Source organism: Haliotis cracherodii, unplaced genomic scaffold (genome assembly GCF_022045235.1).
Source record: "Haliotis cracherodii isolate W230 unplaced genomic scaffold, xgHalCrac1.p SCAF_15, whole genome shotgun sequence".
Taxonomy (NCBI): domain Eukaryota; kingdom Metazoa; phylum Mollusca; class Gastropoda; order Lepetellida; family Haliotidae; genus Haliotis; species Haliotis cracherodii.
In genome coordinates, this window is record NW_027266270.1 from 23,894,082 (window position 1) to 23,918,379 (window position 24,298).

At 39.6% G+C, this 24,298-nt stretch overlaps 1 protein-coding gene across 1 annotated transcript in view; it reads right to left on the reverse strand.

Moving 5' to 3' along the window:
* Positions 1–3,491: 3,491 nt before the first annotated feature.
* LOC139461596 (uncharacterized) overlaps positions 3,492–24,298 on the reverse strand; it is an 85,546-nt gene continuing 64,739 nt past the window's right edge. The window contains exons 2-7 of the mRNA XM_071243071.1: positions 23,152–23,207; positions 12,845–12,856; positions 12,593–12,607; positions 11,787–11,810; positions 10,081–10,251; positions 3,492–4,644 (exon numbers count right to left, since the gene is read on the reverse strand). Coding sequence (XP_071099172.1) covers positions 10,084–10,251; positions 11,787–11,810; positions 12,593–12,607; positions 12,845–12,856; positions 23,152–23,207 — 275 coding nt within the window. The 3' untranslated portion in view covers positions 3,492–4,644; positions 10,081–10,083. The remainder of the gene's footprint in view (positions 4,645–10,080; positions 10,252–11,786; positions 11,811–12,592; positions 12,608–12,844; positions 12,857–23,151; positions 23,208–24,298) is intronic.

The window sequence follows — 24,298 nt, forward strand, 5'->3', positions numbered from 1 at the left end:
TAGGTCTTCTGCAACCCATTCTTGACGTAAAAACGACTATGCTTGTCGTAAGAGGCAACAAACGGGATCGGGTGGTCAGACTCGATGGCTTGGTTGATACATGTCATCATATCCAAAATGCGTGGATTGATGCTCATGATGTCGACCACTGGATTGTCTGGTCCAGACTCGATTATTTACAGACCGCCGTCATATAGCTGGAATATTGTTGAGTGCGGCGTTAATCAACAAACAAACAAACAAATCCAAGTACAATAATAGAAACTCTGGGTACTCTCCCAGTGTACTCAATAAAAAATACCCCATTTTGTCTCTCTTTGCTATCATAACAGGTCGATCTCTCGAGTTTATATTCTGGAAAAATGTCACTAAAGTAATTTCCTATTGCATATGTTGCATATAAGTGAGTGAGTATGGTTTTACGCCGCTTTTAGCAATATTCCAGCAATATCACCAACAATGTCATGTTCAGATACGAAAGAAACAAAGCCAATGTCGGACAGTTTGTTGGTTAAATCTTCTACATTAAGGGTTGTAACAATGCATTATGTAGAGGATAACACACAATATCGTCTCACTGGAGCGTCAGCTTCACGAGGAAAGAATGTCTGCACCATCTGGTTCGCCGACTCCTCTCCATAGCGTTATCCGTGGACACTCGACCTGCTGGTGATTGGCATGTTGTGATCACAAAATGGTGGGTTTTGTTGGCATGAGCCTTAAATATCATATACAGATCTGCTTTTAGCAATTAAAAGCTCAGCAGTAGTGCTCCTTCCGTTGCGTAATCAATAGTTCTCATAAATCATTATTTTGGTGTGTGGTCGGGTACGTTGGAGACAGCAGCGTCCCAATTTTAACGTATTCAATGTTATTTTTGTATTAATTATTATTGGTTGCTTGGGTTCTTGTGGTAAACATGCATCCATTTCTTGGTTTATTGTATTTTTCCTGTAAACTTTTCGCATCATTCTTATAGGGGACACGCGTAGTAAAGTGACTTTTCACTGAGTGAATGTTGTTTAACGTCGCAGTCAACAGTATGTCAGCCGTATCACGAAGACCTGTAAATAGTCGAGTGTGGATCAGGCCAACCTGAAATCACTCGATGGCACACAACGAGCCACGTCACAAAGCCTGACCATCTGGTCCCCGCTTCATTCGACTTTAGGGGTCACGGGTGGCCCAGTCGTCTAAGGCGCCGCGATTCGCCGTGTATAGATGCGTCCCTTGGGCACGCCAGAAACCTATGAATGTGGGTTCGAATCCCGGTTCGCCCTGATTATGTTTCTAGGTTTGTCAGCACCATACCCGTGCTCGTGGGTTTCACCGAAGTGGTAAAAGTCTGAGACCTGCACCACTCCGGGCTTTTCTCCCACATTAAGCTGAAACGCCGTGATATGACTGGAATACTGTTAAAAGCGACGTTAACCCCAACTCATTCACTTATGTGAGGTGAAATGAGGTTTAACGCTGCGTTAAATATTATTGCACTTATGGCAACGTGTGCATCTGTGTGTGTGTGTGTGTGTGTGTGTGTGTGTGTGTGTGTGTGTGTGTGTTTCTGTGTGTTTGCGTGTGTGGACTAATATCGGTTTTATTGTGCTAGCCCACGGAGATACCACGCCGCGGTGTAAATGGATACCCCGCTCTGAGACCGCACTTGATTGCTTTATCCCTTATAAGGAAACAACAAGTACCATCTTTTAAGATCGTTCGGTACGGCACCTTCGGAATGGAAACACGACCTTCTCCTCCCCATTAGGAGGTAATGTATCTCCAAATTCTAAACAACATTCCTCCACAAGATCGCACATGAAGATCGTGTTCACAGAATGTCTTTGAGTTCAAGACGTTGCATTGTGGGGGAACATGGTATCGATCTGTTTCTGTATTTCGTTGGGTTTCTTCACGGTCTGAGAAGCCGCAGACCAAGCCCCCTCTGTCTGATGAGCGACCCGTGCTTTGCCTGCCATTTCTGGTTCATCGAGGCAGTTAGCCAGTGCCAGGCTAATTGGCTGAACTAACTACAACGTGCACCACAATAACCTTGAACGTTACGGGGCCTTGGGGTACCGCATTGGAAGTGGAAGGGAGGAGAGATATCCACGTGCATGATACGCACAACTACTGCGTTATATTGATACGATTACATGCAAATGAGTGAGTGAGTTTGGTTAAGGCTGTTTTAAACAGTATTTCAGTAATATCACGGCATTTCGGCTTGAGTTCGGCTGAGAGTAAAGCACACAGAGATGCGGGCCTCAGACGTATACCACGTTGGTTAAACCCACGAGCACGGAATGGTGCTGACAAATCTTGAAATATATTCAAATACTTGAAATACGTATATGGGATTCGAACCAAACCATAGGTTTCTAGACCAAGGATGGCTTCACGATATAGCCACTAGACCACCTCCTGTAGCATCGGAGGCTGTTAAACTAAACCAGCAAATTAGAGAACACCTTCTGACGGTTTTTTCTTTGTATTTAAGATTCTTCCAAATAAAAAATCCACGTTAACCATCTACTGTCTAGAAATACAGAGACATATGTTATACCATTCGTAAACTAGTAATCAGTTCAGTCCTTCTTATCGACAGTTCACTCTACATTAATTATACATGGGTGTAGCAGGTGAGGTGAAATGGGGTTTAACGTCGCGTCCAAGATTATTGCACTTATATAGCGACGTGCATGCACGTGTGTGTGTGTGTGGCTGCTTGTACTAGACCGGACTGATGCCGATTTATAGTGCTAGCTCACTGAGATACCATGCCGCAGTTTAACATGAATACCCTACTCAGACACAGTATACAGACTCCGAGCCGACCAGCCCTTGTTTTAGCCCCTTAATGCCGAGCGCCAGACAGGGTAACAACAAGTACCATCTTTTAACGTCTTTTGGTATGACGCTGCCTGGGATCGAACCCCGGACCTTCCGATCTCCGGGCGGACGCTCTACCAAGACCACGGAGGCGGTCGCCTCAGTAAAGCTTTCAAAACGTTTTAAGGTAGACATGGCGAGGACATTTCCAAATTTGACGCATCAGCGACAAAAATGATGTCCGATGCAATTCCCTATTTTGACTTGTACCATATGTTCCCGTGTTTATTTCAGGTGAACAATTGACTTGCCTTTGCATGTGTTTGTGACGGGTGCCACCGGTGGGGCAGTATACGCTCACCTTTTCGCAACACCTGGTATCATTGTTATTTGATAGTGATTCGTAGACATGATATAGTCGAAATCGTAAAATCGACTCTGCTTTATTCAGAATTTCTATTGGATATCAAAAGGGTTTTGTCGCTTTATTTCAGTCTCTCTGTCTCTCTCTCTCTCCGTATTAAATATAAGAGAAATCGCCACTGACTAAAATGGCTTTTGTTGGCATCAATGGACATCAGTTGGAGACTGTATGCACATCTTGTTTCTGTCTAGCTAAAGTGTAACATATAGCCTTGGAACACATGATGAGATTGCTTAACTTAAACTTTATTGCAACTGTGTTTGAATTATTCAACAATTTCATTACAAAATTGATTTTAACATGATTTTGTTAATTTGAATCAGACTTTTAATGAGGAAATCTTCTGGTATCTATGTTCTGGTAAACAGGTTGTGTCCATAACCACTCATTCACTTTTAGTACCGCCAGTTCCAAGTTTGTATACATTGTTAAATCAGCGAACGTCTAAAAACTAATCGATTGTGACATATTAATTATTCAATGCTTCCACTTAATCAAAAGTCTGAAATATCAAACTATCATTGTGTGTTTCGGCTGAAGATATACAAAATACATATAAGACACATGGACGATTAAATATTCTATTATCAGTTATAAATATAAGGAAAACAAAGTGGTCCTTTAAATTTTACATTATGGAATATCAGCTTCAGGGAACCTTTTCATCCAATGTTTTCTGCAAATGCTTTTTTTTTAAATATGGAGATGCCGTCAAACAATTTAATTGGACACAACCTATTTGAACTTAATAATTCTTTGTACACATCACAAAAATATACTTTGACAATGTCAACAGCGACTGAATTGTACACTAGTACTGATAGAACTTCACAGATATTAATCCATACATTCAATGCAGTAGTATTAGAGCTGAGTATTGAAAAAACAGAGAACGTGCGGTTGTATTCTTGGAGGTCATGACGGTATATTCTGGTAGACAGTGGTCTTCCAATTGCAGTTCTTCAATATCCGTCACGCTGGCTCATACTCTTGAACAAACTTATTATACCTGCTTCTTTTTTCATAATTGCAAAAAAAAATTCTTAAACATTACAGCTGTACAATGGCTTATCGAGTCCGAATTCTCTTCATCCCATGGGTGCACAGACATTACATCGTCTTCCGCGAAGTAATCTGAATGCCGTCCGCCAAGTTTAGTTATAATCGGATGTATATCTATCTTTGGGCTGATATTAGGCTAACACTCTTGCCTGCCACCTCGAAGAAGAATATATATGTTGAAAGTTTGAAAATATGTAGTTTGTGGAGTCTTGGGAAGTTAGTCTGAAAGTGCTCAGATACGTCTGGAGGGATGGTTGTCACGTGACGTGGTCACAGCCTGCCGGGCAGATCCTGGAAGTCAGGGGTCAGGGGTCAGGGGTCAGTCTGACCTGAAACAAGAAAAGCGATTTAATGAAATACAATCTCATTAAAATGGAATCTTTTAATCGGATGTGATACCTCTTTGCATCAAGATTTGAGGACACATTCATAAAGAGGTGAACTCTGTGGGAACTTTGACCGCCAAATCTAAATGAAGGATACGTGAATTCTTGAGCCAATCAAATGTCAGCTTTCTAAAACAACTCAAATTCATTTCGTTATGGTTCTGTTGTTTATATGCCACTGTCGTTTGACAGGAGTATTGCTTGGTGAGGCTTTTGATAACCAACACTACTCGTACATTTTAATGCAAAATGCGTGAGTGGTGGCATTCGTAACCAACTCGTGTTATTCCAGGACAAGCCGAATAGCGACTCGTGTCCCTCTCATGGCCATTTTTGCGACTGGGTTCCGTCTTAGCGCAAACGGGAATACCTGAAACAATTGTCAACTCGTTGCGTAATGGTTCACATATATTTCCCCATATATTATATATATTTCAGATTCAACTTAAAGCACATCGGGACATGCGAAATTATACAGTATGATTGAACACATTTTACTGTGTCTTAGGTATATTTTTAGATGCAAGAAATATGTGTAATCAAAAAATATTTCTTAGGGATTCTTTGACGAAGAACTTGAAATCATACGCGCATTCTGATTGGTTTGTCGTATTTTCGCACGTAACATTCATCGATAGGGGCACGAGTTTTTTTGTCGGTTACGGAAAGGGCGAGTGGTGACGAGTGGAGTGGCGGGTGCTACCGTAGAGCATAATATGCTTACACATTTCGCGTCATCAATGACTTTCATTGATATATTCATATAATTGTCATCAATATTTTGATTCTTATACCCGCAAATAATAGAAACTTTGAACGATTATATTAGTTTTCGAGATAAAGAATCAGATACGTTTGTCTAAATGCTTCGTTCACTCGTACAGAGGTGAAGTGAGGTGAAATGGGGTTTAACGTCGCGTCCAAGATTATTGGACTTATACAGCGACGTGCATGTACGTGTATGTGTTTGTGTGGATGCTTGTACTAGTCCGGACTGATGCCGATTTATAGTGCTAGCTCACTGAGATACCACGAATACCCCACTCAGACACAGTATACTGACTCCGAGCCGACCAGTCCTTGTTTTAGCCCCTTAATGCCGAGTGCCAGACAGGGTAACAACAAGTACCATTTTTTAACGTCTTTTGGTATGACGGGGCGTGGATCGAACCCCGGACCTTCCGCTCTCCGGGCGAACGCTCTACCACAAGACCACGCAGGCGGTCACACTCGTACAGAGAAGTTAGAAGCGTAGACTCTAGACTGATCAGAAAGTTCCCCGATTCGACCTCCGATAGGTGTCTTCTGATCTTCACACAGGAAGGCGCCATATCGGAGTAATGCGATTTTAATGAGAATGATACTGACTGCGTTTATCAAATTATATCTCTACGTTGACATGTTCAGTATATTTTTGGCTTCTGTTCAAATCATTATGGAATGGGAATACGGCGATGATCAAATTTAATTGGACGCCCATAGTACCCCTGATTAGAAATTTAACTACATACATGAACTTTCTGTAAGAGGAGTTATTGTAATAAAATATGTATATTTGAACTTTTCCATCCAGCCAATAATATTTTGAAAGGGTAGCACAAAGTGATGAAACCAATTACGAAAATCCAATTAAACCCCAAGACACATATTTCTTTCAACAAGTATTTTTTTAGAATTTTGATCGTGTCGAAGCTCAATGCATCTCCCGGATAGAGTTTGGACAGAGATGCATTCAGTTGGCATTTTATCCGGGAGTGTTAATTAAATTTTGAATCCCAAGGGGTTTCAGACTTAAGGAAAAAAGACTAAAACGGGTAACAAACAATATTACCCCTGTACACCAATGTAAATTTCACAAACATAGATTTTTTGGGACAGAAAAACATAATTTAATTATTTTTTTTACCATTCTAAGCTTTTTTAGATGAAATAAAAATATGGAACACAATCTGAGTTTGGGTTGTAAGAAGCTATATCTCATGTTGATTAGGTACAGTCATACCTCCAGACTGAGATTTCGTTTTATTCGTAGGAATAGCTTATTCTATTCACAGTGATTATCTGTTGTAAAATGACCCGTGAAGATTCGGGGTAGAATAGGTCTTCAGCAACCCATGTTTTCTGTAACAAGCGACCATGCTTATCGTAAGAGGCGACCGGAATCGGGTGGTCAGCCTCGCTGACTTGGTTGATGCAGTCATCGTATCCCAATTGCGTGGATCTATTCTCATGATGTCAATCACTGCATTGTCTGGTCAAGACTCGATTATTTACAGACTGCCGTCATATAGCTGGAATATTGCTGAGTGCGGCGTTAAACAAAAATCATCACATTTGTTGTAAAATACTATTAACGAGTTTAACTGAATTTTATCTTTTCTTTCTAATCCATTCAAAACATTATGGAATATTCAAAAGAATTAAACATGAAGTTATCTCATGTCTGTGGGGGACTCATCATTGGCCGCATCACGTCAGGGATGCAGTGGGAGAGAACCACGTCGCTGGGGGTTAAATGCTCTAAGGTAAATATCTTAACTTAACTGTCTGAACAATTATTTAGTAAACAGAAAGCGCCAACAGCAACGTTCTTCGGAGACAGTCGGTGTGTAGTTTCAGTTGAAATGTTTGACCAGATAATAACTAAGTGAAAAAAGGTTTAAATTCAACAAGCCGAATCCAATCGTCCAGCATCACAAACACAGAGTCTATTTCCCTGCGCTAGTCCAAATATCCCTTGTGGGACAATCTACTGCAATGAAGAGATTTCACAAATCTAATTTCTTCATACAAACAGTTTACGTGATCCATGATGTTTAATTTGCTAACATCTTCGTTTACATTGCACCTCAAAAGCCACGTGGATTACGTTACAGAACCACCTCCTGGTCTATAAGAGATCAATGAAGGACTCAAAATGTCAGGTACTTCTTGTGATTATCAACAAGATCTCTCTTGCCCTCTAGCTGTGTGGCGGTTCGGTAGACTGTTAGGTATGGGGTAAGATTAATGACTAGTTGAAGATGTTGACATGTCGAAAATGGCTCTTGTTATCACGTAAAGTACATTGTTTGATTATTGGATTACATAAATGGGGGAACCGATGCGATGTGCATGTCTTTTTATTGTTGTCTGAAACGTTTTTTTGTGAGTGAGAACCCCTTGATTTAAAAGCCGTTAAATATAGAATTGTCTTTACGCCTGGATACAATGTCGGCACATGTAGAAACAATATCAATACAATAAGCGGGAAAATAAGATGCTTTTTCAAAAAGATTCAATTTGCGTAAAAAAATCATAAATAATGTATATGTACACATAAAGCAGTCCAGAAATAGACGCAAATTGGCTTGTCTGATAGGGTTTTTGCAAAGCTGTAAAAACTTTATTAGCTTTTAATGGACCTGTCTGCAGATGGATCTCCACGGGGAACTGCAGAAAGCAACATGAATATGGCCATGGTACGAGTGAGTGGTTACGGTTTAACGCCGCTTTCAACCATATTCCAGCAATGTCACGACAGGGGACACCAGAAATAGGCTCCAAATATTGTACCCATGTCGGGAATCGAACCCGGGTCCTCGGCGTGACGAGCGAACGCTTTAACGACTAGGCTACCCCACCGCTCCCCATCGTGCAATGAACGTTCCAATGACACCAGGGGTTGGCGTGATGTATATTCGTGTAGAGTTCTACAGGTCCGGATCACTTTTATGCCTGCGGAGCTCGAGGTATTTCAGGAGGGATCAACGGATTAACGGAAACTTATTTAAATGACGTACACATTCTTAGAAATTAACTTACACCAAAAGCTATGAATTAGAACTAAGGGCACAAAATGGCCACATGCACACCCTCACTTTGTGGAAGACTTGCTTACATTAAATTATATCAAATGCTTTTCTCAAAGTCCATTTCTAATGCGTCAGGTTTATTTTCTCTCGGTGAATGCTCATGGTGATACATTATTAGTGGTCGGTCATTGGATCAGTGAACGTTCACATTTCATTCTCAGCGCCATGCGGGGTATACAATCTACCCATATAACGAATTGTAGGCATAGTTCTCGACACCATGTTGTCCAAAGCTTCCAGTGGTTAAAGGAAAGAATGCTAGCTGTGGGTCAAATGGACATTTGGGATGGTCATGGTACAGTGGTCATCGTGCAATCAACTCTGCTCTTGTCAGGGATTCCTCGTGGCTATGGGAAGGGTCTTGTCGCTTTTAGTATAGAGTAAGGTTGAAAAGTTCCACCAACCATCAAATCTGTCAGCACTGGTAGAACAATCACACCCAGTACTTCGCGTTACAAGTCCTTGGGGGCGATGGGGTAGCCTAGCGGTTAAAGCGTTCGCTCGTCACGCCGAGGACCCGGGTTCGATTCCCAACATGGGTACAATGTGTGAAGCCTATTTCTGGTGTCCCCTGGCGTGATATTGCTGGAATATTGCTGAAAGCGGCGTAAAACCATACTCACTCACTCACTACAATTCTTTTACAGTCGATTTGAGAGTTTAGAAAGGATTCGTAACTTCAGGAACGATTAGGTTTTGTAACAGCACTAAGAGGTTGTCATATCCTACACCGTATTTAGTCCCTGTCAATTTGGTTAGTACACTATCTGTGGGTTCGTGTACAATATAACGTACAGGGCATAATTGTCAGGTTGGTATCTTGACATTTGATTTACACATGAATATGTTACGTCACATGTCATCAATGTTGGGGGGCGGTCGGGTAGCCTAGTGGTTAAGGCGTTCGCTCGTCACGCCGAAGACCCGGGTTCTATTCTCGACATGGGTACAAAGTGTGAAGCCCATTTCTGGTGTCCCCCGCCGTGATATTGCTGGAATATTGCTAAAAGCGGCGTAAAACCATACTCACTCACTCACTCATCAATGTTGGGCTGTCTTATTGCTAAAGGTTGATAATGGGTTGAGGAAGCCAAGCTATTATCATCGTGAGGAAATAGTTCATCCTTTGCACGCGTAACCATGTATGTATGTCACTGCGAATCACACATACATGACGAATCCTACTGATTTATGTAAGAAACTTAAATTTAACAGGTCTGGCAGTTTTGAGTCCGGGTATTTTTGTTCACAGCTTCAAGACATACAATTTGTCCTCTGAGAGGAGGAGACGAACCTTTTTGTATGTATATCCACAACACATTTTTTTGGACAACTAGCCTGTCCAGCGAAAAATTCATTTTTGTGTGTAAAATCAGAGGAAAATTCATTCGTTTCTATTTTCTGGGACAAAGTATTGAAAAACACATATATACATATAATTTAAATAATTTTTAAAAATCATTTTTCAAATTAAATCCCCCATCCCCACCCTCCAAAAAACCCCCCTAAAAACATTGTGTCTCACCTCTTACTTCCTCCGGGAGAGTGACCGCGCCTTGATCATATCGAATATCCTGTCGCTCTGGGACTCGGCCATCATCTTCCGCCTCATCACCCGATGTCTCCAGTTGATGATGTCCTGCAACTGTTTCACTATTGACTCGGGGCTCTCATGACTTCTAGGTGTCTCTATATTCTGTCAATATAGTGAATGGAGGTTAAAGAACGGCCCGGGACAACTTACTTGCCCAGCAAGTTTGTTCAGTGTATTTCAACAACGCGTGACGGCTTATAAGCTTCTACAAGTTGGTGACCTCAGTTTATTGAAACAATGCTTCACGTACAGAGCACTAATTACGACGTCTAGACCTGGAAATGCAAAGGGCACGAGACAGCGGCGGTACATATGTGTACCAAATCTGACTAATTAGTCGCCCATGTCAAACATTGGTAGATTGTTCTTGTAAATCATATTACCAAGCATGACCGAGTTAAGTCCTTTAAGGTGAGAGACCAGATTGGCGTTTCTGTGTTCCTTATGAAATATATAAGTATGACACATCAGCGCCAGGGAACAATGGGGCTCGACCATCTGGTGAACCACTCACCATTGGCCGTAAAAGGCAAAACAGCAATGACAACTATTTAAATGGATCACTAAACATCAGTGATGACACCAGGTGTTCGCAAACAGGACTGTGACTGTGTAACGAACGACACAATCGTTTTTCTTTCAATGTATACTGGGCCCACTTGCACAAAGCGATCTTAGCGCAAAGATCATCGTCACTCCCATACTTTAACATTGACTTACAATGGTTGTAGCGCTAAGATCGCTTTGTGCAAGTGGGCCCTGGTTTCTGGTTGAAAATGACGTCATTTACTGATCCTTGTGATCAATCTATAATTTTTAGTGTGCTATTGTGTCACTGAATTGTCTTGTCTTGTCCATCACTGGCTTGTCTGGTCAAGAGGCCACCGTCGTGTGGCAGGTGTTGTGTACTGCGACTGGAGGCAAAATACGAACACTTACTTTTTTATACCAATTGTGTGAGTGGTGGGTGCTACCTTTAGAGCAGGATATGCTGACCCTTTTCCCGAACACCTGGTTTCATGACTGTTTTTCAGTGATCCATTCATATTACTTTCACCTCTAGTTCGCCTTTTGCACCGAATGGAATCTGTCTCGGCAGATAGTTGAGACTGTTTGTTCTCTGGCGTTGACGTTTTATGTTTAAGGTTTATTAATGCCATGAACGCATGTGTGTAACTATTTGAATGAAGTGTATGACGTTATATGAGTCTATGAAGATACAAGGACAAATTAACTTTTCTTGTCTTCTTACTTGCACTTTGGACGTGGTAAAGTCATCTGGTCAAATTACTTTCAGTGTATCAAATTATACGAGACTAAACGGCTGGTGACAATATACAATATAAAATATGGGTAACTATATGAGACACGATAGTCAAACGACGGATTGAACAACAAGAGTTGAAAGAACCGATAGTGTTACTATTAGTTTAAATGTCGGAAGAGTAGTGTCAATAAACCTTCAATAAATTTTCACATTTGGAACCTCGTGTCCGGAACCCAAATTGAATTAGCGTGATTAAAATATTAGGCAACCTAGCTCTACATTGAAAACACTGTTTGGGATCTCCCAATGCACCATAGAAGTTAAACAACACTGTAAGTTTTTTAAAGAAAAAATACCACGGGTTACATACCTGTACATAGTTTCTTTTACGAAACTGAAAAAGGAGATTTGATGATAAGTTAATAGTTATATTCATGACAAAGAATGAAGTTGTATCTACAAAAATCATGCAAACGTTAATTCACAAAAGTACTGATAATATTACACAGTACTGAACATTGACAAAGATACTGTATTTTATTAAATCGGGTGCACGAGTGGTCCCGTCGTCTAATGCGCCCCAACACGCTATGAAGAGTTCCGTCCCTTAGGTGTGCCAGACACCGGTGATCGTGGGAACCTAGCTTCGTCCTGGTCATGCGTCCAGGTTTGTCATCACCAACCCGTGATTTTGGGTGTCACAAAAGTGGTACACGTCTTAGACCTAAGTAAGGATAAGATATATGGACGAAAAAACTCTTTATTAGAATTAGGAGCAACGTTTCGGTGTAGGTTCTAACACCGTTATCAAGAAATTGATCAAGTAAGAAGCGATGTTGGAAACTACACCGAAACGTCGCTCCCAATTGTTATAAAGAAGCTGTATCCTTACATTGTACTCCAACCACTAAATGCCTCTCAAAGAAGTCATCTTAGACCTGTTTTCATTTTGGATTTGCTCCAACATCAAACTGACACGCCGTGATATAACAGAATTAATGTTGAAAGGCGTTAACTCAACTCACTCACCCACTCACTCGCTCGCTCGCTCGCTCGCCCGCCCTCTCGCTCGCTCACTCACTCACTCACTCACTCACTCACTCACTCACTCACTCACTATTTGATCATGTCATTTGGATAACGAACGTTCCCAACAAAATATCAATTCATACTTACTCCGTCTGGACAATTCTGTAACGAGAAATAACGTTGCTCAATATTTCAATACGAACCAAACCCTTCTTGGTTAATCATAACATAATTACAATATCCCTAACAGTACAGTCCATTCACATGTACTCTACACATCCTTTTTGTTTCTAAATGCACTGCGCAGAATTCATCCCAATGGTAAGTGCATGCTGCATTAACTTAGAATCTAAATATAGTGACTTTGAATCATTAAATTGTGACGAAGATTCAACTTACCCGAGGGTGTGCCTGTAGGATTGAAAACAAAGGTAAAGAATGAGCCGCAAATTACATTAGTAAAATCAATGATAATCAAACTTACAGATAATGAACATGGAAGGATGAAAATCAATGCTATTATTCGCCGCAACCTTCCAGCCATGAGCTGATATGAATTACGTGGAATCCGTGAACCCTTATAAACAACCAAAAAACATCATGTTTAACATGTCTGCGAAATGATGCTATGTAGTTATTCCAGTACGTCATGAAAGCACATCTCGTGACACAGCAAAACAACTGGGGCACAATGTGACCATTCATTAAATCTGACCTGTACTTGATGCCTTTCTCAGCATTTAAAGCGCCTTAAATCCAGCAGCCAGCGGCAATCAATCGTATATACAAATCCGTCACATCCTCATCAATTGCCCACATGCCCGTCGGTCACCGCTGCATCACGGTAACCGTCTCTATCATAGGATTCAAATTTGAAAAATAATCAGCCGTAAATATAACCCGAGATGTTGATAATTGCAATGAACGTTGCAAACGGTTTATACTGGCTCATTTTATAATTAATTCTTCAAAAGTAGGTTGTTTTTTTTGGAGAAAGGTATTAGATCCAATGCATGTACTCTATCTTCACTTTTATCACTTGTGCTAATAATTTATACCTAATAATTTCGGTCAACACTATTAATACTTTTACGCACGAAAATGAAATATGGCTTCTTAACTTCTATTGTAATTGATAGTTTTGTAGAATATTCATTTTTGGTGTACTTCAGTCTCTTGTCTTGTTGAATAATGCTTTTAGATTAAAATTAATATATTAATTTAATATTTGCAGAAATTCTGCGCACTTTACATCAGCTTTCTATGAAGTGAGTGAGTGAGTTGGGTTGAACACCGCTTTTAACATTATTACAGTTATATCACGGCGTGTCAGCTTAATGTGGGAGGAAAGCCCGAAGTGATGCAGGTCTCAGACGTTGTTTAAACACCTCGGTGAAACCCACGAGCACGGGTATGGTGATGACAAACCTAGAAACATAATTAGGGCGAACCGGGATTCGAACCCACAATCATAGGTTTCTGGCGTGCCCAAGGGACGCAACTCTACACAGCGAATCGCGGCGCCTTAGACGACTGGGCCCCCCGTGCCCCCCGCTTTCTATGAAGAATTAGAGACGCTGAATGTACAACATTAAAAGGCTTGTACTTTCAAATAACAGACAACACCATTTACATCATTAGAAAAACAGAATGTCGTAAAGCTGGTAAGTATCATGTTTTCGAATCACGGTTTGAGTTCCTGACAGGAAATGACTAACGAACGGATGGTCAGACAAAGTATCAGGTTTAGAGAAATAATTTGTCTGATGTCTGTCAGTCCTTGTCGGAGGTCTACGTTACTGTGCCTGTGCTGATGATGGCGCCATGTATTTCCACCCTTGGTCAATACGTCGAGCATTGCAACCATTTCACAGTCATTAAAGGTGGATCAACTTTGTGAGTAGGAGAACAATTCCTGTCGTGTCATTATTGCGTGGATTTCTTAATATATGTGCTCCTCTCACCAGTGTATCTCACATCTTTATATATCTATAAGGGGAAGTAAGCCGTTGTTTTTTTCTTCAAATTACTTGATTCTGATGGATGCCGATTTTATGACAAAGCAAATAATAGTTTCACAGAAATGTAAGCAAGATAATTAAGTTCTAGTGGTCTGTTTGGACTGGCTCTAAATATTGCTTCCATCACAATTTCAATTTGGAAAATGGTATACAAAACCTAAAAAAGAATCTTATTTACATAGAGGCGAACATAATGGGCCCCGGAATCGAAGTCTATAAAAATTGTATTTGTATATTATTATATACATGTAATATATCTGACATTTTGTTCGTAGGATTTGAGGGGCGGTAGGGTAGCCTAGTGGTTAAAGCGTTCGCTCGTCATGCCGAAGACCCGGGTTCTATTACCCACATGGGTGCAATGTGTGAAGCCCATTTATTGTGTCCCCCACTTTGATATTACAGGAATATAATTATCTAAAAGCGACGTAAAACCATACTCACTCACTCGTAGGATTTAAAGAATTTCTATAAAGTGAAACATATTTAGCTCTTGGCTGACATGGACAAACTTGGAGGACGATCTTGTTAAACGGTTTGGGCGTTTATCAGGAAACAATGTATGACATATGATAGTGACTGACCAATGCAAAGACACACAAATAATACAAGGACGTATGTAAGGATGGACGGATTCAATTTCTATACCATACGACATCGCCATTATAATCAATGAAGCCTTACACAATATGCTCCATACTGTGATTGTATGAGCTAAAAGCCAACATTATTTTACGATTAATATCCTATAAGTTAACTAAGAACAAAGTCAATGTCGTTAACTTGTCACCGAAGATGAGATTCGGTGAAACAATTACTTTGTAGTCACGTCACATCACACACAGCATTTTGAGACGTACCTGGCACATCTGTATCCAAGAAGCAAGTGAAAGAAACAAAGTCGGAATTACGCTCGGGATGAACTATCAATGTGTTACATGATATTACCCACTTATCAAAATGCCCACCAAGCTGGTTATAGCGTAATATCAATCATTTATGCATTATTGGTAAAGATAGTGATAACATGTAATTTCTCAAACCTTCAGATGTTGTCATGCCATATGCCTTAAGATAGATTCAACATATAACTTGTAAAATAATAATTATACAAAAACATATAATATGTTTTAAAAAACGACGTGCTCTTAACATTCAATTTGGTATGCTGTAAATGTGGATATCACATACGATAACATTTTCTCTTAAATTGATTTTTATTATGAATTATACTAACAAGCCATGTAACACATATGAAGATATTTTCTGTCAAGATGTATTTCATATACATTGACATGCTGTTAACAAGAGCGACAAAAACATTTCAAAACGAATCTCAAGCTGTATCTTCACTTATCTAAAATATCACATATGATGATAGTAATTTTTAGATGGTTTTCAGATATGTTTGAAATGTTATAATTGGCTCTCTTCGGGGGCGAGCGAGGCAAGTCGGAATATCTAAGGTTTCAAATACATTTTATCTGAGGTATCGTGCCTTTGTTATAACAACGGATAATAATTGAATCAGTTACAAGTACAATCAGTGTCGCCTCGCAACATACACGACGGACAAACACATGGTAGGTCATGTGAACAATCTTCACAAGGTCTTGCTATACAATCACTGGTTTCATTCAAGTCAGACTATTCTGTCTAGTTTTTGTTTGACGTAAAACAATTTAAAATTTACTTCGTAATTGGTCTGTTAACAGCAGCTGTTGCAGTTACGTGGACAAGTCTCAACACGGACATTTCAGACGAAAGGGAAAACCGACGTCTACATATAATGTAAAAAAATAACGTTAAAAAAAAATGCTCTTTGTACTCAGATCTAGTTGTTTGATACACGGGGCATTGGGTTAATTGTATTGACGTCATACTCACCAGCTGATCACGCATGAGGAAAGAAAACAAATTGCATCGATATTAAAGAAATGGTCGCTTTAATCATACATTGGCAAAGGAAGCTACAGTACTAGTTACCCAACAATACACTGAGAAATAAATAGAATTATTACATATACTTACAAAATATTGAATTTTGTAAAAATAGGTTTAACGCCGCTTTGAACATTATTTCGGTTATATTGCGGTCTGTCTGTGTTATATGTCTGGAAAGCCCAAGGTGAGACTGGCTGGAATGTTTTTGTTTTCAACTTTGGTGAATCCCAGGATGACCAAGGACGTGGTGCTGACAAAACAGGAGGATCATAGTCGGGGCCAATGTGGGATTCGAACCCACAACCAGTGGATCATGAGGGAAACTGGACAGAACACTGTATAACGGTATGCGGCGATAGATGAGTTAGCCATCTGTGCCCACATAATCGCTCTTAAAGCTTCGATCGGTAGTGGTCAGAGTGTTCCCTCGTCAAGCGAAAACCCGGGTTCGATTCCCACATGGGTACCATGTGTCAAGCCTAATTTTGGTGTTTCCCCGCCGTGAAATTGCCGGAACATTGCTAAAAGCGGAGTAAAAACTCACCCACTCACTCACTGTTAAAGCTTCAGTTGGTTGGTTGTAAATGTATGTAGTTGTGCAAATCATTGTGGAAACTTTTTAAACAGTTGTTACGAAACAAATCAGACAGAGTCATGTATTCTTTGTAGGATTTGGCTAACGATATAGTCATATAGTCATTATCTTAATAGTAAAGTATTAAACAAGTTATCTCTATTATTCAAACTGCTTTTTGTGTCTTAAAACTTTACATGTATTTCAAATCTAAATACTCACCCTTAAACCCTGCATGATCACACATCGATGACGAAAGTTGAAAAAGAAGCATAATTATATGTTAAGCAGAAATAATGACAGATACATTTCTATATAATCTACGTAACACCATACATACAAACGTCATAGCAATCATTTCTCGTTATAATAAGCAATTAATGACAGTTTGGTAATATTCATTTAATTTTCATGGCTTCAACGTTATCAATATGTAATAACATGGCTTGTACAATTTTCTTAATAATTCATCACAACACAACATTTTCAACATTTCGTTTGGAATTAATACCACAACTTGATTGTAGACTTGATAAAAATAGTGTACAACGCTGTTCCTAAGGAAGCTATTAGATCAATCTCATTAAAATCAGACCTTAGTTCTCGCTATCGCTAAACAAAGACCTGAAGACATCCCATTAAGGGTCACGTCAGAACGACCTTTCATCCGACCAATAAGAGCGTCGCTTACCAGATCATGAAAGTGACAGTCGGAATGTGATTCCTAATCATACAACCTCGAAAACTTTAACACGGGGTATTCCGAACGATAGTTACGGGTTTAACGATTGAATCCATACAATCTAGACCATCTATTAGCCATTCAAGAATGTTCTTTTGTTCAGGTTTCAAATTTGTAATCGAGAATTTGTCAAAATATGTTTCGAAGCGTAGTCGCCAATTTGAAATTAGTGCCGTAAAGCACGAGAAAGCTGCCTTCTGATTGGTCATTCCATTGGTCTGTCAAAGTTCGCGCAAGGTCGGTCTGACATGACCCGTAATGGGATGTCCTCAGATCTTTCTTTAGCGGTAGCGAGAACTAAGATCTGATTTTAACGAGATTGCTATTAGATGTATATTCATCCGGCAGTGGTTGGTATAGATAAAACAGTTGTTAATAATTGTGCAGAAAATACACGTGGATATGTAATATGATCCAATTAGTGACAGCATGCGAGGTGGTATACGAAGGGTGCACACAGACATATAACACGGTATATAAAGGTGATTAATCTGAGGAGAGGACAACTTTTATCGTCGGAGGAGCACCTACCTTGTAATTTGTTTTCTTTCCTTATACATTCTAGAATGTGACACCCAAGCCTTGTTATACTAGAACGTGACATTTCTCATCTAATGGATACCATAACGTGACACACCAAATTCTCGGAGATATATCTGACATTCTTACATTTTAATTTTCAGACTGTGAACACAACACATTACAGATTATTGATACCCCCAACCGCCAAATATATATATAGCGAACGCTTTAACCACCGGCTTATTGGGGGTAGCTTAGTGGTTAAAGCGTTCAATTGTCACGCCGAGAACCCGGGTTCGATTCCCCACATGGATGCAGTGAGCAAAGTTCATTACTGGTGTCCCCCACAGTGATATTTCTGGAATATTGCTAATATTGCTAAAAGAGACTCACTCACTCACTCACTCACTCACTCACTCACTCACTCACTCACTCACTCACTCACTCACTCACTCACTCACTCACTCACTCACTCACTCACTCACTCACTCACTCACCCACCCACCCACTCACTCTTCTTATATATATACAAGAAAGTGAATATGATATGGTTAGCGAATTCCAAGTCATTTCGACTGTAACAGTTCCACTCATCTGACGTTTCGACACAATCGTCGAAAGCCAATAGACATGATTCGGGTGAACAAGTTATAAATAGCATATCGCTGAGTAACGATAAATAATACTTCACTGTTTTGTGCCAAATAAACTTGATAATTCAGAAGAGAAGTAGTGATGCTGTATCATTCCTGTTAGGCAGTACATGTATTTAAAGTTTAACCTTTTTTTCTTAAAATATTTCTTAAAAAACATAATTGGCACACCCGTGACATTCTGAAAGTCCTAAAAACATATATCAACCTCAGAAGATAACAGGAATGAAATATGTAATAATTTGCAAATATAGATCAGAACGTATCATAAGACTCGAATCACTATAACTGACAAATCAGCATTGATTGAGAATCGCTATAATGCACACCTGACAATATTGCCAAAAATATCACCCTCGCTCCTCCAACCCCTATGGGTAATAAAAACACATACGACATCGCTAAGATCCATTATCCTCGTCCCGTTCATCATACCCCAGCGTTTTTCATTGAAAAACCCACGGATTTCACACACACGATGAAATAATCACACCGAACACATAATTGAACAGACATTTGACAAACAAGAGACGGTTTTATAAAATTACATTACACTGATGTCGATCGATGGCCCTTGTCTTTGATGATAAAATCGTCTTCAATGCATTTTGCGATATGTGTGCGCGTCACACAGGGGAATAACACTTACATCAAACACCATAAACAGAGGGTAATGAAGTGATAGATTATTGTCAATATGGACAATCTATAGGAACAGTGGGTGTGACCGTTTTCAACATGCAATTTAAAGCTTGGCGTTACGTTAGTATCAGTACTGTATAAAAACGTCATATTAACTTAATGTTCTGTAAGGATACTTTGATAACAATCACCATATTAAAAAACTCTCAGTATAAACACATTAATTTTAAGCATCAATGCAAGAGAATTGATTATGACGTATCTTCTGGCCATTACAGATGCATTTCAATTTTAATATACTTCAAAACGATATGGCTGAACTGAACGATTACATGCAGTTATATATGTGGATGGATGTAGTTTGAAAAAGAATAGATAGTATATAATAAACAGGGTAAAATAACCCGCACTCACCGGGACAAGGCCCTAGTATGAAGACAATTATATAAAGATGTTACTAGCTACACAAAAAAGGACAGGCCACTTCTCTACGGATAACATGCCAACGAATATAGTTGCACCATTTTACCTAGGTATTTTTTGCAAAGAAAATATTTATAATTGTCTTTCAGCGAAAAGGGATAATACGTTTGCGGATGGGCGGTGGGGTGGAGGGGGTGGGTGTGGGGGTGGGTTACGGGAGTGGTCAATACCTGAACCACATATAGTGTGGCATTTAACAAATCCAGACGTCATCGTTGCCAGTAAAATTGTTGGGATTGGGGGATCATGGGTATTACGTAACGTCACTCAAATTATGTGTTGACGTTCCAGACACCAACCGTTCAGAAATAGGGTTTCCGAAAGTTAGGAGTCTGGATTAACGTGATTTTAAAGTATATGTTTAAAAGTGATTCTTTATGGGTTTCCTGGCTCTTTTGTCTAAAACAATCAAATTATAGGAGTGGACATCATTTGCATGGTATGAAATACGTTGTGGTTTTATCAAGTGATTCATTTTACGAAACTATAAAGGCAACTTCAACACTTATTGATTTATAGAAGGAAATATATTCGTTGGCATAATATAGAATCACAAGCATCTAGTTACGTTGCCTTGTGGTGTGCAACGTGCTATGTGCAATGTGCCGACAATGTGCTATGGCTACACATGTGCCTAGGTAGAACCGTCCTACTTACCATGTACTAAACAGAGGTGGGGAAACAGAGGGAACGAGTGTTAGTTACTCCGTACATAGAAACAAAAACTACCTTCGACAAAGAAGGCTACCCTTTGTCACAGATACCTGCGTTTCATTTTGATGTTGAAGGTTTTTTTTACAGGTTATACACAGTAAAGAACTCTTGATATAATTAGGAGCAACCATTTTTCATTTGAGTGTTTCTCGTAGCCTTGGGCTGGAAGACCGTCAAATGGTAGAGATAGCAAATACTATTTGTTTCACATTTATTGCAAACAGACAATGAAAATGATTCTTGCTCATTTTCGAGGTCGAGTGCGAGAAAAAAGTCGAGAGGAAATTAATAAACGAATTTGTGTTAACTGATTGGCCAACAGGAAACTGACTGGTTGCAGTTGGGAACTGAGCATAACAACTAGAAACGATGCCTTAAATGTGGACGTATAAAAATTAATTGAATCATAGTTACATTTCTGCATTTTAGTCATTTTGATTTTTTGGCTATGTTTGATGTTAGTGGTCCAGCTGAATGACCGCGGTCTGTTAATAATCGAGTCTGTGCTAGCCAATCCAGCGATTGGATAGCATGACACACAATCAACCAAGTCACCACACCTGACCAACCTGACCATAAGTCGCCTTATGCGTCCAGTACACACATTTAGGATGCTGGGAACCTATTCTAAACCGGCATACTAACGGATCTTGTTTTGTCATTTGGATGAAAACATTTTAATATTACCTACTATAAACTGAAGTTTAGTGTTTCTTGCAGGAGTCAGAGTATGTTCTGACAATGTTGTCAAACGTTATTAAAAGTCAAAAACAATAAAGCTTTCTGACAATGAATACTCGTGTGTGAAAACAGCACAAATAGTAGTTACGTCCATAGGAGTATTGGATACACTGGTTCTGACAGTAGACATGTTAACAGTGTTCATTGCACATGTTATGACAGTGCACACGTGAACAGTATGGGATGCACTGGTTTTGACAAGACAGTATAGGACGCACTGGTTTTGAAGTGAACATGTCAACAGTATGGGATGCACTGGTTTTGACGAGACGGTATAGGACGCACTGGTTTTGAAGTGAACATGTCAACAGTATGGGATGCACTGGTTTTGACAAGACAGTATGGGACGCACTGGCTTTGAAGTAAACATGTCACCAGTATGGGACGCACTGGTTTTGACATCACACATGTCAAACCTATGAGATGCACTAGTTTTGACAATAGACATGTCAACCACGTGGGACGCACTGGTTTTGACAGCACACCTGTCAAAACTATGAGATGCACTGGTTTTTACAATAGACATGTCAACAGTAGGGGCCGCACTGGTTTTTGACAGCACACCTTTCAACAGTACGGGACGCACTGGTTTTGACATTGCACATGTCAAAACTATGAGATGCACTGGTTCTGACAGTAGACACAATTACGACATTCAAGCACGTGAAGGAACAATACACACGTAATGTCATGTAGTACATTTCACTAATAACGCATATCAGATGCGTGTTGGACATAATGACACGCTGTAACATACAATGGATCAATGAGACACGATGATAACAGAGATTAACACAAGATCCAAATTTCTCTGATCACATATTGCAATCCGGTCAAATACGAGAATGTTGAACAGAGTTAAAAGTAAACACATTCTTTCAAACTCTCTACGCTCTGTACTGATTTAGCGGTTACATGGGAGGGAACGCGCCACGATTATGATCATTTTGGTACTTGAAACATTATATTAATCTATAAAGAAAAGGTACAATTTTCCCGAGCACACATGCAGAACTGACAATCTTGACTAACATGGCCAAAGGCATAGTTTCGAATTGATCATGTCTGGCAATGAACCCAATGCCTCTACTGGTTTTTATCATATTTTTCAAAAATCATAAATACTTAGACATGTTTTCTGAATGAAATTTACTGTAACAAATAATTTCTAAAACTTTTGGTTTCAATAGTCCATTGATCTTGTGCATCAAATTCATGTTATACATATGCGATAAATGTGTGTTTGTTTTGGCTGTGAGATTTCTGCCATCAATGTAACGCAGCTGGATATAACATCTGAATTTAATTTGTTCTATGGTAGTTTTTTACGGCTTATTAATTGACTTTGAAAACGAAACATGTGCCTCCATCGCTAAAGAATATCCAGACGAACGGGCAGTGTTAACTGTCTATGGATTATAGTTGATTCAATGTTAATTAACATAATGGATCCGGACAATGCTCAAACATGTTTTTTTTCTGTGTATCGATTTTCTTTTAAAAACGAAATTTCATTCAAAGTGAACACAAGTGTGTTTTCATGAAATTACATTAGTATCAACATTTTGCACTTTATTCTTATGCAATAAGTAATCTTAGTGTTCTTTTGCTTTGAACTTTGGACATTCTGACGTATCTATGGATTTATATTTGCTATATAGTGAACCTACCGCTCTTTTCAGCACGTGTGGCGACTGCTGTGAGACTTCAACTTGTGGGATGTATGCTGAAAACAGATAATAATACAACTGACAAAAAGATGAAGAGAAGTTATTCATAACAAATTATATGAAATCCGAGACAAAACCATTGAATAAAACATCAGTGGACTTTACTGTTAGTTTTAGCACTCGTAACTGACTGACTGAGTATGGTTTTATGCCGCTTTTAGCAATATTCCAGCAATATCACGGCGGGGAACACCAGAAATGGGCTTCACACATTGTACCCATGTCGGGAATCGAACCCGGGTCTTCGGCGTGACGAGCGAAGGCTTTAACCACTAGGCTACCCGACCGCCCCCACTCGTAACTGGTATACCCGACATTGACATAAGAAATTATGGACAGCATAACAATCACAACAACTTTAAATGTAGTGCCGGATCAGTGTGTGTGTGTGTGTGTGTGTGTGTGTGTGTGTGTGTGTGTGTGTGTGTGTGTGTGCGTGCGCGCGCGTTTGTGTTTGTGTGAGGATGTGTTTGAGTGAGTGTGTGCGTGTTTGTGGCTCTGTTTTTACTTGTTTGTGTGCATATATGTGTGTGTGTGTTTGTTTGTTTATGTGTGTTTGTGTGACAATCACATGATATGCCCAATGGCATAACAAAGAGATGTATATTTATTTCTAATTGTGTGTTTGTGTGTTTTATGTGAGAGTATGTTTGTGTGTGTGAGTGAGTGTGTGCATGTTGGTATGTCTGTGTCTGTGTGTGTTTGTGTGTGAGTTTTTTTGTTTGTTCGTGTGTGTATGTGTGTGTTTATTTGTTTATTTGTGTGTGTGTGTTCTTTTCTGATTGTCAAATTTTACACACATACACACACACGCACGCACGCACGCATGCACACACGCAAACAACGCATACAACTATATGAAACGCATTATAAAATCCATACTTAAGAAAAAAACAAACATAGCAATACAAAATGTCTTCACCTCGTTGAGAACCCATTAATATCACTCTTTTATTCATAACGTGCACGTATAACGCAAGTTATTTGCATATTATGTTGTATATCGAATGACCCAGACTACATGGTCGTGTGCAGCATGGCGCGTCTTGTTTCCAGGAGTGTTTGATAATGCACTCTATTGAATGCA